General features: G+C 48.2%; 2 protein-coding genes across 18 annotated transcripts in view; both read left to right on the forward strand.

Annotated features, from left to right (window-relative positions):
• Positions 1-75: 75 nt before the first annotated feature.
• On the forward strand, positions 76-14,193 carry CFAP141 (cilia and flagella associated protein 141). Of its 2 annotated transcripts, none has more exons than XM_045362674.2 (3): positions 76-146; positions 7,013-7,142; positions 13,211-14,193. In XM_045362674.2, exons 1-3 carry the CDS (start codon positions 114-116, stop codon positions 13,294-13,296), a joined length of 249 nt encoding a protein of 82 aa, XP_045218609.2. In that variant the 5' UTR covers positions 76-113; the 3' UTR covers positions 13,297-14,193. The 2 variants fall into 2 exon arrangements, with proteins under 2 accessions (XP_045218609.2, XP_065401562.1); XM_065545490.2 differs by lacking the exons at positions 76-146; positions 13,211-14,193 and adding exons at positions 205-1,159; positions 8,057-8,502.
• A 1,529-nt stretch (positions 14,194-15,722) lies between these two features.
• The window catches only part of TPM3 (tropomyosin 3), a 37,188-nt gene continuing 36,887 nt past the window's right edge, over positions 15,723-16,023 (forward strand). For all 16 annotated transcript variants that reach the window (XR_012414414.1, XR_012414413.1, XR_012414409.1 and 13 more), the window contains exon 1: positions 15,723-15,921. Coding sequence is in view for 13 of the 16 variants with exons in the window: in XM_045362546.3 (XP_045218481.1) it covers positions 15,805-15,921 (117 nt within the window). In the remaining 3 variants the exon portion in view is untranslated. The remainder of the gene's footprint in view (positions 15,922-16,023) is intronic.

Raw genomic sequence — 16,023 nt, forward strand, 5'->3', positions numbered from 1 at the left:
GGTTATTGTTGGAGGCGTAAATGTTACTATGACTACTGAAACCTTGGTTACTGAACTAAACAGAAAGAGGAGCCTGTCAGTCTCCTCAGGCTGTATCAAGCAAATCTGTAGACATGTCTGTGGAAAAGATGACAAAAGTAGAAGAGGTACGCAGAGTTGGAAGGAGGGGCTGGGCTGAAGTTTGATGAGGTTTCCAGATCAATTTTTTTTTTTTTTTTTTTTTTTTTTTTTTTTTTTTTTGAGACGGAGTCTCGCTCTGTCGCCCAGGCTGGAGTGCAGTGGCGCGATCTCGGCTCACTGCAAGCTCCGCCTCCCGGGTTCACGCCATTCTCCTGCCTCAGCCTCCCGAGTAGCTGGGACTACAGGCGCCCACAACCGCACCCGGCTAATTTTTTGTATTTTTAGTAGAGACGGGGTTTCACCGTGGTCTCGATCTCCTGACCTTGTGATCCGCCCGCCTCGGCCTCCCAAAGTGCTGGGATTACAGGCGTGAGCCACCGCGCCCGGCCCCCAGATCAATTTACTATAAGTGCATCTTTTACTGGGAAAGGCTTTTGATGTAACAAGGGTACAATGTAGTTAGTAACAGGAGGGGAGGCTATGTCTAGAACATAGTAGGTATTCAAATATGTGTTCCATCCAACCCCTGTATGTTTTCTTTGATCCATTCTGAAAGTAGAGCTTTCCTCTCCCTATTTCCCCCTAGGAAATTGCTTTCTCAAAAATGTCTATGTGGCTGGGTGCTGTGACTCATGTCTGTAATCCCAGCACTTTGGGAGGCTGAGGCAGGCAAATCACCTGAGGTCAGGAGTTCGAGACCAGTCCGACCAACATGGAGAAACCCTGTCTCTACTAAAAATACAAAGTTAGCCAGGCGTGGCAGTGCATGCCTGTAATCTCAGCTACTCAGAGGCTGAGGCAGGAGAATCACTTGAACCCGGGAGGCGGAGATTGTGGTGAGCCGAGATCACGCCACTGCACTCTGGCCTGGGCAACAAGAGCAAAACTCTGTCTCAAAAAAAAAAAAAAAAAAAGGTCTATGTCTCTCATTAGAACAGGGTTCTAGGGGTGAGGTTCTGGAGACTGAGGCAGATCAACAGAACTACGTTTTCTTGCAGAGTTTTCAAAGGGCCATGGGACTTAAGAAGATGGTTGACAGGTAATCTGCTTCTATCCCCTCCCTTTACCTTTCAGCTTGACCTTTCCACTCTGCTGTCTTCCCTGGGCCATCTCCCAATTCTGCTGCATCTCTTTAGGGGCTCATTAAGAAGGAAAAGAGATGCAGAAGGGGTGAGAAGCAGCCTTGTCCTCAAAGCAAATGAGATCAGCCTGTTAGTGCCCAGTAGGTTAGGTGATATAGATTGGTTTTATTGTCCCCTGCCTCTCATTCTCTGGAGGAAAATTGAAGCATGTTTTTATTTTCTTTTTTTATTAAGAATTCAAGTATTTGTTGCCTGGCTTTGTACTAATTATGTGGTTGGTAGTGCAGTATTTGTTGAATCAGTGAATGAGAAGATTCACAAGACTGGGCTACATAGCCTTTTCACCCTGATGAGCTTTTGAAAAAACACTGATGCGGCCGGGCGCGGTGGCTCACGCCTGTAATCCTAGCACTTTGGGAGGCCGAGGCAAGAGGATTGCCTGAGATCAGGAGTTCATGACCAGCCTGGGCAACATGGGGAAACCCTGTCTCTGCTAAAATACAAAAGAAATTAGCCGGGCATGGCGGTGTGTGCCTGTACTCCCAGCTACTTGGGAGGCTGAGGCAGGAGAATTGCTTGAACTCAGTGAGCCAAGATCGCACCACTGCACTCTAGCATTGCAGCCTGGGCGACAGAGCAAGACTCCGTCTCTACAAAAATAAAAAATAAAAATAAAAACTGATGCAAGCCTGGCATGGTGGCTCACACCTATAACCTATAATCCCAGCACTTTGTGAGGCTGAGGCAGGGGGATTGCTTGAGCCCGGGAGCTCGAGACCAGCCTGGGCAACATAGGAAAAGCCTGTCTCTGCCAAAAAAATTAAAATCAGCCAGGTGTGGTGGTGCATGCCTATAGTCTCAGCTACTCAGCAGACTGAAGCAGGAGGATCACTTGAGCCCAGGTCAAGTGATGCCACCACTGCATTCCAGCCTGGGTGAGAGAGGAAGACCCTGTCTCAAAACAAAAAATGGGCTGGGCACATTAGCTCATGCCTGTAATCCCAGCACTTTGGGAGGCCAAGGCAGGTGGATTGCTTGAGCTCAGGAGTTCGAGACCAGCCTGGGCAACATAGCAAGACCCCCATCTCTACCAAAAAATTTAATTTAAATAAATAAACACCGATGCTTAGTTCTTAACCCTAGGAGATTCTGATTAAAGTGGTCTGAAATGGGATAGGAGAAGCCTTTTTTTAAGGTTTCACAGGTTATATCCAGAGCTAGCAAGGATGTGAAGAAACAAGAACACATGGCCGGGCGCGGTGGCTCAAGCCTGTAATCCCAGCACTTTGGGAGGCCGAGACGGGCGGATCACGAGGTCAGGAGATTGAGACCATCTTGGCTAACACGGTGAAACCCCCTCTCTACTAAAAAATACAAAAAACTAGCCAGGCGCAGTGGTGGGCACCTGTAGTCCCAGCTACTTGGGAGGCTGAGGCAGGAGAATGGCGTAAACCTGGGAGGCGGAGCTTGCAGTGAGCTGAGATCTGGCCACTGCACTCCAGCCTGGGCGACAGAGTGAGACTCCGTCTCAAAAAAAAAAAAAAAGAACACCACATGATTTCAATAGAAGTCTAGGTTGATACAGCCATGTTTACAAAGGCAGTTTGATAAAATCTTATCAAAATTTAAATTTACATACCCATTGAACTGGCAAAAATAGGAATTTATCTTAAATATACATACTTGGAAAAGCACTAGAAGGTACATACACAAGAATGTTCATGACAGTATTGCTTTTATATATATATATTTATTTATTGAGACAGAGTTTCGCTCTTGTTGCCCAGGTTGGAGTGCTGTGGCACGATCTCAGCTTGCTGCAGCCTCCACCTCCCGGGTCCAAGCAATTCTCCTGCCTCAGCCTCCCGAGTAGTTGGGATTACAGGCGCCTGCCACCACACCTGGCTAATTTTTGTATTTTCAGTAGAGTCAGGGTTTCACCACGTTGGGGTTTTGCCATGTTGGCCAGGCTGGTCTCGAACCCCTGACCTCAAGTAATCTGCCCGCCTCGGCCTCCCAAAGTGCTGGGATTATAGGGGTGAGCCACCACACCTGGCCTGATTACATGTTGTTGTTGTTTTTTTTTTTTTTTGAGACGGAGTCTCGCTCTGTGGCCCAGGCTGGAGTGCAGTGGCGCGATCTCGCCTCACTGCAAGCTCCGCCTCCCGGGTTCACGCCATTCTCCTGCCTCAGCCTCCCGAGTAGCTGGGACTACAGGCGCCCACAACCGCGCCCGGCTAATTTTTTGTATTTTTAGTAGAGACGGGGTTTCACCGTGGTCTCGATCTCCTGACCTTGTGATCCGCCTGCCTCGGCCTCCCAAAGTGCTGGGATTACAGGCGTGAGCCACCGTGCCTGGCCCATGTTGTTTTTTTTTTGAGACGGAGTCTCACTCTGTCACCCAGGCTGGAGTGCGGTGGTGCCATCTCGGCTCGCTGCAAGCTCCGCCTCCCGGGTTCATGCCATTCTCCTGCCTCAGCCTCCTGAGTAGCTGGGACTATAGGCACCCGCCACCTCGCCCGGCTAATTTTTTTTTTTATTTTTAGTAGAGACGGGGTTTCACCGTGGTCTCGATCTCCTGACCTCGTGATCCGCCCGCCTCCGCCTCCCAAAGTGCTGGGCTTACAGGCGTGAGCCACCGCGCCCAGCTGATTTCATGTTTTTTAAAAAAGAAGATGTACTTCCCAGTTTATGATAGAAACATTTTCTGAAAACGTGCACAAGTAGCTGGGTGTGGTGGCTCACACTTGTAATCCCAGCACTTTGGGAGGCCAAGGCAGAGAATCACTTGAGCCCAGGAGTTTGAGACCAGCCTAGGTAACATAGTGAGACTCCGTCTCTACAAAAAATAAAAATTAGCCAGGCACACACCTGTTGTCCCAGCTATTTAGACGGCTGAGGTAGAAGCATTGCTTGAGCCCAAGAGGTTGACGTTGTAGTAAGCCAAAATCACAGACTGCACTCCAGCCTAGGCAACAGAATGAGACCCTGTCTCAAAAAATATATATATACAAAAGTCAGCTGGGCGTGGTGGCACATGCCTGTAATCCCAGCTACCCAGTAGGCTGAGGCAGAAGAATTGCTTGAACCCGGGAGGCAGAGGTTGCAGTGACTGGAGATCACGCCACTGCACTCCAGCCTGGGTGACAGAGCAAGACTCTGACTCAAAAAAAAAAGTAAAAACTAAGTCATTCTCAACAAAGTATATATATATATGTATATATATTTGCCCAGTCAGAGATAACACTTTTTTTTTTTTTTTTTTTTTTTTGAGGCAGAGTCTCTCTGTTTTAAGACAGGCTTACTCCACTATCCATGTTAGAGTGCTGTGGTGCGACCTTGGCTCACTGCAACTTCCACCTCCTGTGTTCAAGCGATTCTTGTGCCTCAGCCTCTTGGGTAGCTGGGATTACAGGTGCGTGGCAGGCTCGGCTAATTTTTGTATTTTTAGTAGAGATGGGGGTTTCACCATGTTGGCCAGACTGGTCTTGAACTCCTGGCCTCAAGTGATCTACCTGCCTTAGCCTCGCAAAGTGCTGGGATTACAGGCGTGAGCCACTGCACCCAGTGAGTTTTTACTTTTCATTTAGTATATTTCTGTGTGGATTCAAGTTTTTCAACATGTGGAAAATGTACTTTTGATTTTTTTTAAATGCCAACAGTAGATATATACACATATGTACATGCATGATGTATATTTATATTCCTTCTATATATTAAAAAGCTTAAAACTGGCCTGGCATGGTGGCTTACTCCTGTAATCCCAGCACTTTGGGAGGCTGAGGCAGGCTGATCACTTGAGGTTCAGGAGTTCAAGACCAGCCTGGCCAGCATGGCAAAACCCCATCTCTACTAAAAATTTAAAAATTAGCAGGTGGACGTGGTGGGTCAAGCCTGTAATCCCAGCACTTTGGGAGTTTGAGGCAGGTGGATTACATGAGGTCAGGAGTTCAAGATCAGCCTGGCCAACATGGTGAAACTGTCTCTACTAAAAATACAAAAATTAGCCAGGTGTGGTGGCATGACCCCATAATCCCAGCTACTCGGGAGTCTGAGGCAGGAGAATTGCTTGAGCTCAGGAGACGGAGGCTGTAATGAACCAAGATCGCGCCACTGCACTCCAGCCTGGCTGACAGAGTGAGACTCTGTCTCAAAAAAAAAAAAAAAAAAAAAAAAAATTACCTGGGCGTGGTGGCGGGCGCCTGTAATTCCAGCCACTCAGGAGGATGAGGCATGAGAATTGCTTGAACCTGGGAGCAGAGGTTGCAGTGAGCCAAGATCATGCCATTGAACTCTGGCCTGGGTGACTGAGCAAGACTATTTCTTTTTTTTTTTTTTTTTTTTTGAGACATTCACTCTTTTTACCCAAGCTGGAGTGCAATGGCGCGATCTCGGCTCACCGCAACCTCCGCCTCCCGGGTTCAAGCGATTCTCCTGCCTCAGCCTCCCGAGTAGCTGGGATTACAGGCATGTGCCACCACCCCGGCTAATTTTGTATTTTTAGTAGAGACGGGGTTTCACCATGTTGGTCAGGCTGGTCTTGAACTCCCGACCTCAGGTGATCCACCTGCCTCGGCCTTCCAAAGTGCTGGGATTACAAGCGTGAGCCACCGCGCCCGGCCTAAGACTATTTCTAAAAATAAAAAAAAAAATTAAAACTTCAGTGAAGATTCCAGTCTAGCCAGGGCTGAGAATCACTAGTATGATGGAAGGGATATTAGCTTTAGAGAAATTGGATTTGGGGCCAGGCGCAGTAGCTCACACCTGTAATCCCAGCACTTTGAGATGCTGAGTCAGGCGGATCACCAGTGGTCAAGAGTTCGACACCAGGCTGGCCAACATGGTGAAACCTCGTCTCTACTAAAAATACAAAAATTAGCCAGGTGTGGTGGCACATGCCTGTAGTCCCAGCAACTCAGGAGGCTGAGGCAGGAGGATCACTTGAACCCTGGAGGCAGAGATGCAGTGAGCCAAGATTGCCTCACTGCACTCCAGCCTGGGTGACAGAGTGAGACTCTGTCTCAAAAAAAGAAGCTGGATTTGAGACCCAGGTCTGCCATTAAGTGACCTTGGGCATCTCACAACTTTTAGTTTCCTTATCTGTATTATGTAAAAATTAATGCCTAATCCCAGCTACTTGGGAGGCTGAGGCAGGAGAATCACTTGAACCTGGGAGGCGGAGGTTGCAGTGAGTGAAGATCGCGCCACTGCACTCCAGCCTGGGCAACAGAGTGAGACTCCGTCTCAAAAATAAGTAAATAAATAAATAATGCCTATGCCACATAGTTATTGTAATGATTAAATGATATTATGTACTTAATACATACTAGGTTCTAAATTACCCTTTCAAGGATTTTACAGTCTTCTAACAGTGGGGCAGAGGTTCCAGGTGAAGAAACAGTCTTGGGCCAGGCATCGTGGCTCACACCTGTAATCCCAGCACTCTGGGAAGCCGAGGCAGGTGGGTCACCTGAGGTCAGGAGTTCGAGACCAGCCTGACTAACATGGTGAAACCCTGTCTCTACTAAAGATGCAAAAAATTAGCTGGGCATGATGCCAGGCGCCTGTAATCCCAGCTACTTGAGAAGCTGAGGCAGAAGAATCGCTTGAACCTGGGAGGCGGAAGTTGCAGTGAGCCGAGATTGCGCCACTATACACCAGCCTGGGCAGCAAGAGTGAAACTCTGTCTCAAAAAAAAAAAAAAAAGAAATAAGAAAAAGAAAAAAGAAACAGCCTCACTCTATGGGATTTTTGTCTCTACTCCTAACTCTAACCCACCCATTCAACCCCCACCTCTGTACCTGGAGCAGGTGGCGAAATTCACATACTCACTGTCTGTGGCAAATGACATTGGGCCAGAGAAGAAACCCGTATGCCACCCTAAGGATGCAGGACACCATGGTACAGGAATTGGCACTGGCCAAAAAGCAACTACTAATGGTGAGTTCTAGCAGGGCAGCCTGAAGTCTCATTCACTGCTGCTCTGTGCCTTTGCCCACTGAGTTTTCCAATCTCTTAGTGTGTGTCATTGCACTTTTATCTTGTTTGCCTCTAGGTTTTCAGCATTACACCAGAGCAACACAACTCCATTGCCAAAACTCTTTTTCATTAAGTGATTCTTTGCATCCACCTTACAGGTGGAAGGCACATCTTAAAGTCCCAAAGTATACTGTAGTTCCTGCTCCTTTCATCTTGGTGAGACTCAAAACTGCCTCTCATATTGGGCGTGATGGCTCACACCTGTAATCCCAGAACTTTGGGGGGCCAAGACAGGCAGATTGCTTGAGCCCAGGAGTTTGGCCAACATGCCAAAACCATGTCTCTGCTAAAAACACAAAAATTGGCTGGGCATGGTGGCACATGCCTATAATCACAGCTACTTGGGAGGCTGAGGCACAAGGATCACTTGAACCGAGGCAGAGGTTGCAGTAAGCTGAGATTGTGCCACTGCACTCCAGCCTGGGTGACAGAGTAAGACTCGGTCTCAAAAAAAAAAAAAAAAAAAGAAAGAAAACTGCCTCTTAGTGCATAGCACTTGCCTCTCAGTACCTCTCTCTCTCCCAGGGTCCCCGCTTGCTGTCATGTAACCATCTGTGTATCCCAGTTACTTAGTAGAGTTCCTGTTTCATGGTCTGTTCTCAGCAAATATTTGCTGAATATAGGGCTTCGCCTGTGGAGAAAAAAATTGGATAGGCTTCCTCTCCACTGGTTCAGCCTCTCTGCTACCACCCAGCTTTATGTCACAGCTAAGTCTAGCTCCAAGAGAACACAAGTAATGGGAAAGCAACTAGGGAGAAAGAATAAGAAAGTGTGGTAAACAGAGGCAAACAACACTATTCTGCCCTCTCAATCAGGTCCGTCAAGCTGCCCTGCACCAGCTGTTTGAAAAGGAGCATCAGCAGTACCAGCAGGAACTAAATCAGATGGGCAAAGCTTTTTATATAGAGAGATTCTGATGGCATCCAAAACACTGTTCTTCCATTCTCAACATGCCTGCAAACCTAGCCTTCTAGAGCCTCTATCACCTTGAACCTCCTCCCCAAAACGTACCTGGATCTTGCTGTCTGCCCAGAACTTAAGACAGGGCTCCCACTCTCACTTCTCCACTCTCTTGTTAATCCCTTGTTGCTGTTTGGGAAACAATCTATGGAACAACAGTAAAAACAAGAGTGACACCTTGTGGTCGGAGTGGGATTTACTGTATTGATGTAAGGGGGCAGGGGTGGGGAGGGGTGGACATTGTGAGTTGAGAATCCTGATTTGGTATAACAAATAAAGTTAGTTCTTAAAGGTTCAGACTTAGACCACTGGGTTCATTCTTTCAGGTCTAAATCTTGATTTGTTTCAAAAGTGCTTATTTTTCAGCTACCGTAATCTTAACTTCCTGGATTTTGCTCGCCACCTCTCAGATATCACTTTCACTTATCTTTTATTTATATTTGGACAAATTGCTCTGAATGTGGCTATTAATCTATAGACACTGTGGTGCTTGAGTGAGGAGGCCTGCATTTTGGGTTTTGAGTTAGCTAGTTATTGTGAAACTTTGGACAAGTCTCTTTCCGCTGGGCCTGAATTCCCACCTATGCCAAGTGAGAGGATTCCAGACTTAAATGTCTCCAGGAATCAGGCAGGTAATGTTGCAGTTGTAAGGAAATAAGGAATGGTGGGATTTCTAGGGGGCTGGAAAGAGCAGTCAAAGGCACTCAAAATTCTGAAAAATACTGAAAAGTACTGATTGACCATGTGCATCATATGAAGGCCATAGACAACTTTACTTACAAGGGTCCACTTTACAGGTCGTACGGGGTGGCTCACACCTGTAATCCCAGCACTTTGGGAGGCTGAGATGGGCGGATCACCTGAGGTCAGGAGTTCAAAACCAGCCTGGCCAACCATGGCCAACATGGTGAAACCCCATCTCTACTACAAATACAAAAAATTAGCCCGGTGTGGTGGCAGGCGCTTCTAATCCCAGCTACTTGGGAGGCTGAGGTAGGAGAATCGATTGAACCCAGGAGTGAGATTGTGTCATTGCACTCTAGCCTGGGTGACAGCAAGACTCCGTCTCAAAAATAAAAAGGGTCCACTTTACATGTGAATGACATCCCAAGCCAGAGACCCCCATTTCACAGCCAGTGACAGCTGTAGGAATACACCATGAGTCCCTGAATACACTCCCTGAACACACCATCGCTCCCTGATGTAAGTGCCATTATACATTACTTTGCCCTGTGCTCTCACCTTGCCGTTGGCATCCTCACTGGTCACTTGTCCTGTCCTGACCTTAACTCTATGTGCCTATGTCTCCACTGCAAAACTCATACCCTTCCCTCCAACCCAAGTCTGTCTCCATCCTTCAGTCTCCTACTAAATCCCCCATTTTTCTTCTATGTGTCAGAGCTTCTTCCTCTGCCCCTACACATCCCACTGATCCAGAGGCAGTAGAGTATAAAAATAAGAGCACAGGCTTTGAAGTCAGGTGTGGGTTCAAATTCTGGCTTCACTTCTTTAATTCTTGTGCCATCATGTGGAAGTGATTTAGTTTAACTGGCCTCAATTTCCTCTTCTGGGCCGGGTGTGGTGGCTCACGCCTGTAATCCCAGCACTTTGGGAGGCCGAAGCACGAGGATCACCTGAGGTCAGGAGTTCAAGACCAGCCTGCCCAATGTGGTGAAATCTGACTCTACTAAAAATACAAAAATTAGCCAGGTGTGGTGGCGGCCCCCTGTAATCCCAGCTACTTGGGAGGCTGAGGCAGGGGAATTGCTTGAACCCAGAAGGCAGTGGTTGCAGTGAGCCGAGATCGTGCCATTGTACTCCAGCCTGGGTGACAGAGCAAGACTCCATCTCAAATAAAAAAATTCCTCTTTTGAAAATTAGGACAATAATACCCATCTCATAGGATCATTTGAAGAATTAAATAAGATAATGTATATAGCAATACAGAGCAAGCCCAGTGCTTGGCACACAGTAGGTATCCTCCATGTTCTCCCTCAGGAGATTTCTCTGTGACCCAGGTCCTCCAGAGGTTGCTTGCTGACTTCGAGACCAGTCTTCTTATCCAATCAAATATCATTCTCCACCCATGTCCATTCCTCTGTCTTTGCTACATATCCATTCAACCCCCAGCTCCCATCACCTCTGCTTCCCAAACCCTATCTTCAACTACTCGTGAGTACTTACACACCAGATGACGTGGAATTCACAGCCTAGTTGGAGAGGCAGGCACTGAACAAATAACAAGTATGGTGTAAGTTTTATAGGAGACAAAACATGTGACCTGGATTTGACCCAGAAACCTGAGACTGAGTCGCCCATTCCTTCTGTTTGCCTGTGTCCTCCCCTACCCTCTATTTTCTGAAGCTTCATCTCAATCTCACCTTCACTTTTTTTTGTTATTTTTTGAAATGGAGTCTCACTCTGTCACCCAGGCTGGAATGCAGTGGTGCAATCTTGGCTCACTGCAACCTTCCCCTCCCGGGTTCAAGCGGTTCTCCTGTCTCAGCCTCCTGAGTAGCTGGGACTATAGGCACCCACCACCATGCTCGGCTAATTTTTGTATTTTTAGTAGAGAGGGTTTCACCATATTGGCCAGGCTGGTCTTTTTTTTTCTTTTTTTTTTTTTTTTTTTTGAGACGGAGTCTCGCTCTGTCGCCCAGGCTGGAGTGCAGTGGCCAGATCTCAGCTCACTGCAAGCTCTGCCTCCCGGGTTCACGCCATTCTCCTGCCTCAGCCTCCCAAGTAGCTGGGACTACAGGTGCTCGCCACCTCACCTGGCTAGTTTTTTGTATTTTTTAGTAGAGACGGGGTTTCACCATGTTAGCCAGGATGGTCTCGATCTCCTGACCTCGTGATCCGCCCGTCTCGGCCTCCCAAAGTGCTGGGATTACAGGCTTGAGCCACCGCGCCCGGCCTAGGCTGGTCTTGAATTCCTGATGTTGTGATCCGCTCACCTCAACCTCCCAGAGTGCTGGGATTACAGGTGTGAACCACGGCACCAGGACTTTTTTTTGAGACAGTCTCGTTCCATTGCCCAGGCTGGAGTGCAGTGGTGCAATCATGGCTCACTGTGGCTTCGACCTCCTGGGCTCAAGCAATACTCCCTCCTCAGCCTCCTGAGTAGCTGGAAACACAGGCACATGCCACCACATCTGGCTATTTTTTTTTTTTTTTTATTTTTTGTAGAGATGGGGTCTCACTATGTTGCTCAGGCTGGTCTCGAACCCTTGGGCTTAAGCAGTCCTCTGCCTAGGCCTCCCAAAGTGCTAGGATTATAGGCATGAGCCAAATAGCCAGCTGCTCCTTCACTTCTTTTTTCTTTTTTTTTTTTTAGATGGAGTCTCACTCTCTTGTCACCCAGGCTGGAGTGCAGTGGCACAATCTCGGCTCACTGCAACCTCTGCCTCCCGGGTTCAAGCGCTTCTCCTGCCTCAGCCTCACAAGTAGCTGGGACTACAGGCGCCCGCTACCATGCCTGGCTAATTTTTTCTGTATTTTTAGTAGAGACAGGGTTTCACTATGTTGGCCAGGCTGGTCTCAAACTCCTGACCTTGTGATCCGCCTGCCTCGGCCTCCCAAAGTTCTGGGATTACAGGCATGAGCCACTGCACCCGGCCTGCCCCTTAACTTTTTAAATCCTCCCCCATATGTGTCTCCCAGGCCACTCTTTGTTTCTTTTGCATAGGCAGTATAGCTTGGCATTAGGAGAACAGGCTTTAACACTGGATAGATCTGGGTTTCAGTGCTGGCTCTGTCACTGACTGCGTGGCCTTGTGCAAATTATTTTAATTTTCAGAGTTATAGTTCCTTATGCTGTATGTAAAAAGGGAGATAATGCCTAATTCACTGGGTTGCTATGGGGATTAAATAAAGCACTTAGCAGCAAGTAGCACAAAATGTCCAATAAATGGTAACCCATAATGATGTTTTCTTGCTCCTATGATAGTTTTTTTCCTTAATTCCTTTCCATTACCTGGGCTCCCCCTACCTCCAACCAGACTCCCTCACCAACTCCTTCTATTTTTCTATTCTTCTTTCCTCTGTTCCTTTGAACCCACAGAATGCCCCATCCCCTCTGCCTTGATCCCTGACCTTGGCCTCTTCCCCCAGGGCTTGTCAGTGCCAGGCTGGCTCCAGTATTGGCAGGTTGGCCCCCTACAGAGCCCATCTCTTCTGATCCTCTCTGTGTATTCTGTCTGCTCTCATAACATCACCCCATCACACCCATTCAGCCCCTCTTCCCTCTGTGGCGGATGCTATACCCAGCTCCTCTGGCTCAGAGGGGCTCATTCCTGTTTGAAATGGCTGCATAGTAGGTATTTCCAGGAGAGCTAAACAGCTTTCATCAAAGGCCATCTGATGTTTCTGCCTAGGTATGCCATACAAAGTATCCTTCCAAGACAGCTGCTCCTCCCCTGCCTCCACATTCCCAGTCTGCCTCTCTGTTCCTCTAGTGCCCCAAACATTAAAGTCCTTTCATTCCTGCTAGTCTCTTTCCCAGCCTCTCTTCCTCCAGCTTCTGGTTCTTGAGTATGGGTAACTTTCTCAGAGAAAGGAACTAGAACTTGAGGGGTTAAGGGTAAGAAGGGAGAGCAAGAAAGTGCAAATTACATACATATCCCCTTTAGGAGCCAAAAAGGAACAAAGACATAAGACAACATCACAGGTGCCTACCTTGGGGCCTGTATATGCCCATTTGTTAGTCTTCCCCTGAAAGGCAAGAGCCACACAACAGGAATTGACTGGGGCTTGGGACAAGCTATTGATCTCGATCAAGGACACTGTGGAGTTGGTATATGCTGGGGGTTGGGGTGGGTGTCTGGAATGGGAACAAGGACACATGGAACAGGCCTGGGGGCTGAAGCAGAGCGTCCTTCTCCCACCCCCACACTTCCACTCAAGCCCCCCAGCCCCCAATGCAGCTATAACTTGGGCTCTTTTCTGCCACAGTGGAGAGAAGCATCTGCCTGCCACATGACACTCAACAGATCTGATTCTCTCCGAAACAGAAATCCCCCATATGGGAATCTGGCTGGATTCCTGTGAGGGAAAACCCTTGGAGAAGCCAGACTGGAGTTCTGGTAAAAAGCCCTAGAAGAGAAGAGGACTCCTGTGGACTGCAGGCTGCTTCCTGGCAGAAGTTTCCTCTCTTACCCTCGACCTAAAGCCTTAGTTTCATTTGTGCCGGGCAAGGTGGGGAACTCTAAGTCTTCTCTTCTGGAGCCCACGATGGAGCCTGCCGGGGAGATAAGTTATTCTTCTGTTCTGGACATCCAAGGGTGACTTTAACGAGGATGCCTGGAGGACATGGGGAGAAGGTGAGAAGCGTTAAGCCGGCAGAAAGGGGGAGCCAAGCATCTGCAGCACTTAAGAGCAGGACAGTGCCAGGATGGTGCCTCCTGAACGGACCTCAGTAGTCTTGTGGGGGTGATCTGGGAAGGTTAGGAGTTCTGTTGGAAAGGTAAAGCAGGATGTACAAGTCCTCTGCCCCCACCCCGGAAAGCCTCAGGGCAGCTGGAATGGCATTGAAGAGAGCAGGTGGCAATTTTGATGAGGAGCTGCTGACATAGCTGATCCTCTGGGCGCTGGGGCCGTGACATCAGGGGGAGAAGCTCTGTGTGGGAGCTCTAGGGAATGATAGTTGCCCGGATGTGGAGCCCTTCCAGGTATTCTTCCTGGTTCAGGCCAACGTGATCCAGCAAAGGCCAGGCGCTGGCAGAGGAGGAGCTGAGGCAGGGATGACACGTAGGGCGATAAGCAAGAACTGGCTGTATTGGGAGGTGAAGAGCAGGGGCCAGTACCCTTCCTCAAGGAGGTGGCTCTCCATCTAGACATGATTGGTGCCTGGTTTCTGCGCTATTCTTTCTTTGCAACTGGGAGGAAGGCAGATGACCCCCAAAGCTCTCCTGCCTGCTTCTGTGTGATATGTTTGATATTGGGTTGTTTAATTAGGAACCAACTAAATGTCAAACATATTCTTACAGCAGCTGGTGATTCAGCACCACCCTCTTTCATACTTCAATCTCTGGGGCTCCTGTCTCTTTTACTGAATCTCTTCTCCAGGACCCCCCCAAAAGTCCAGTAGCTGCAACCTATGTGGATTTCAATCTTAACCTAAGAGGGCTGGTGTGGGAGTGGGAGAGAGTTGGAATTTGAGGATCAAATCTTTCTTTCTTGTCCCCTTATGCTAGAAGGGACATATCTCTTTTCTTTATCTCTTCTTGTCCTCGTATTTTTCTCCCCCTTATTCACCTGCCCACCCCACCCCCATTTTCTACTCCTTCCTCTCCCTGTTCCCTAACCCCTTCCCTGGCTAATCTCCAGGGAAAGGAGACTTGGTTTCTCCTCTCTCTGTCAAGAGTCAGCTGATGGTCTATCTGCCTATCTACCTCTAGTGACTGGAAGCTCTTGAGAGTGGACTCCAGCTCTGCTCTACCCACTGGTCTGGTGGGTGTCTCAGTTCTCCCATTGCTGGGACTTGGCATTAACTCTCACTATCCTTGACATAAATGACTAACTAGAGCCATTTATATTTGTCCAATATATCTGGTCACCTTGAACAGTGCCCCCCTCTCCCCGGGCATATTTTCAGGTGTATGGTGCCAGTGGACTGGTATCCTTGCCACCTGTTAGTAACAAGGCTCCCAATGGAAGAATAAACATGGCCTGGAACTAAACTGGGAAGAATAGAGCTGATGATGATGATTATGATGATGTGGTGAGCGGCAGTGTTGGGGAGAATTAAGAAGGGAGAAGACAAAGGGAAGAAGAGGAGAGAGTACAACAGTTCTATTTTAAGATTACTGTGGGAAAACAGAGGGCATTATCCTGTCTGTACTGTTCTGACCCTCCCCTGTTTCTCTCCCCACCTCACTTGAAGCTCTGGGATAGATCTTGGAGATTCCAACCCCACCCTCTTACTCTACTCTTGTGGCTCTTAGTGGGGAGGAAAAAAGTCTCTCTGCCAATTGGAGACTCTCAAAATAGCACAGCAATTTGATCTGGGGATCTGGGAGAATTGTCAAGGATCATCTGTAACCTCCCTTCTTCCCTGTTGCCCAAGCTCCTTGAATACCAGAAATCGAAAGCTAAAACTCAGCTAATGGAGTTTGACCAGCATTCAACACGGTCTGGGGGACAGTGAAAGGGGAAGCTGAAAGGCAACCAGGACCCTCTGGATGTAAACTGCCAACCTAGAATTGCCGAAGTACCCTTCTCTATTTTAATGTTCTTCCCTGCCCTCTTCCTGCTCTTTTAAAACATCCATAGAGCTGCCCAGAATGAGTGGAAAGTTTTAGGGTCAGGGAGAACCTCTTCCCTCCCCCACTTTCCATTGTCTAAAATCAGCCTCAGCTGTTCCTAGATATTTTTTTGCTGGTGATGTCAGTTCATCAAAGCGTCTCACCCTGTGTTCCCCCAGGAGAACAATGATGGGGTGGAGGGAGCTGCAAAGACCATATTAGGAACAAAAGGTGGAGCTATGAGCACAGATAAAGACTCAAGTCTGGGGACCTCCTGGTCACTCAGGCAGCAGCCCCTTCTTTCTTGCCCCAGTCTCCAGTTCTCCAGTGTTCACAGGTGAGCCTACCAACAGCCACTGCTCATGATGGAGGCCATCAAGAAAAAGATGCAGATGCTGAAGTTAGATAAGGAGAATGCTCTGGATCGGGCAGAGCAAGCTGAAGCTGAGCAGAAGCAGGCAGAAGAAAGAAGTAAACAGGTAGGCACTAGCATCGGTCTCTCTCATCTGCTAATGAACAAGACTGTGAAATGGAAGGGAGTTGTCATGGGAAAGACAGTGACTACTGGTGTCACCTCCATT

This window comes from Macaca fascicularis, chromosome 1 (genome assembly GCF_037993035.2).
Source record: "Macaca fascicularis isolate 582-1 chromosome 1, T2T-MFA8v1.1".
In the NCBI taxonomy this organism is placed as follows: Eukaryota; Metazoa; Chordata; class Mammalia; order Primates; family Cercopithecidae; genus Macaca; species Macaca fascicularis.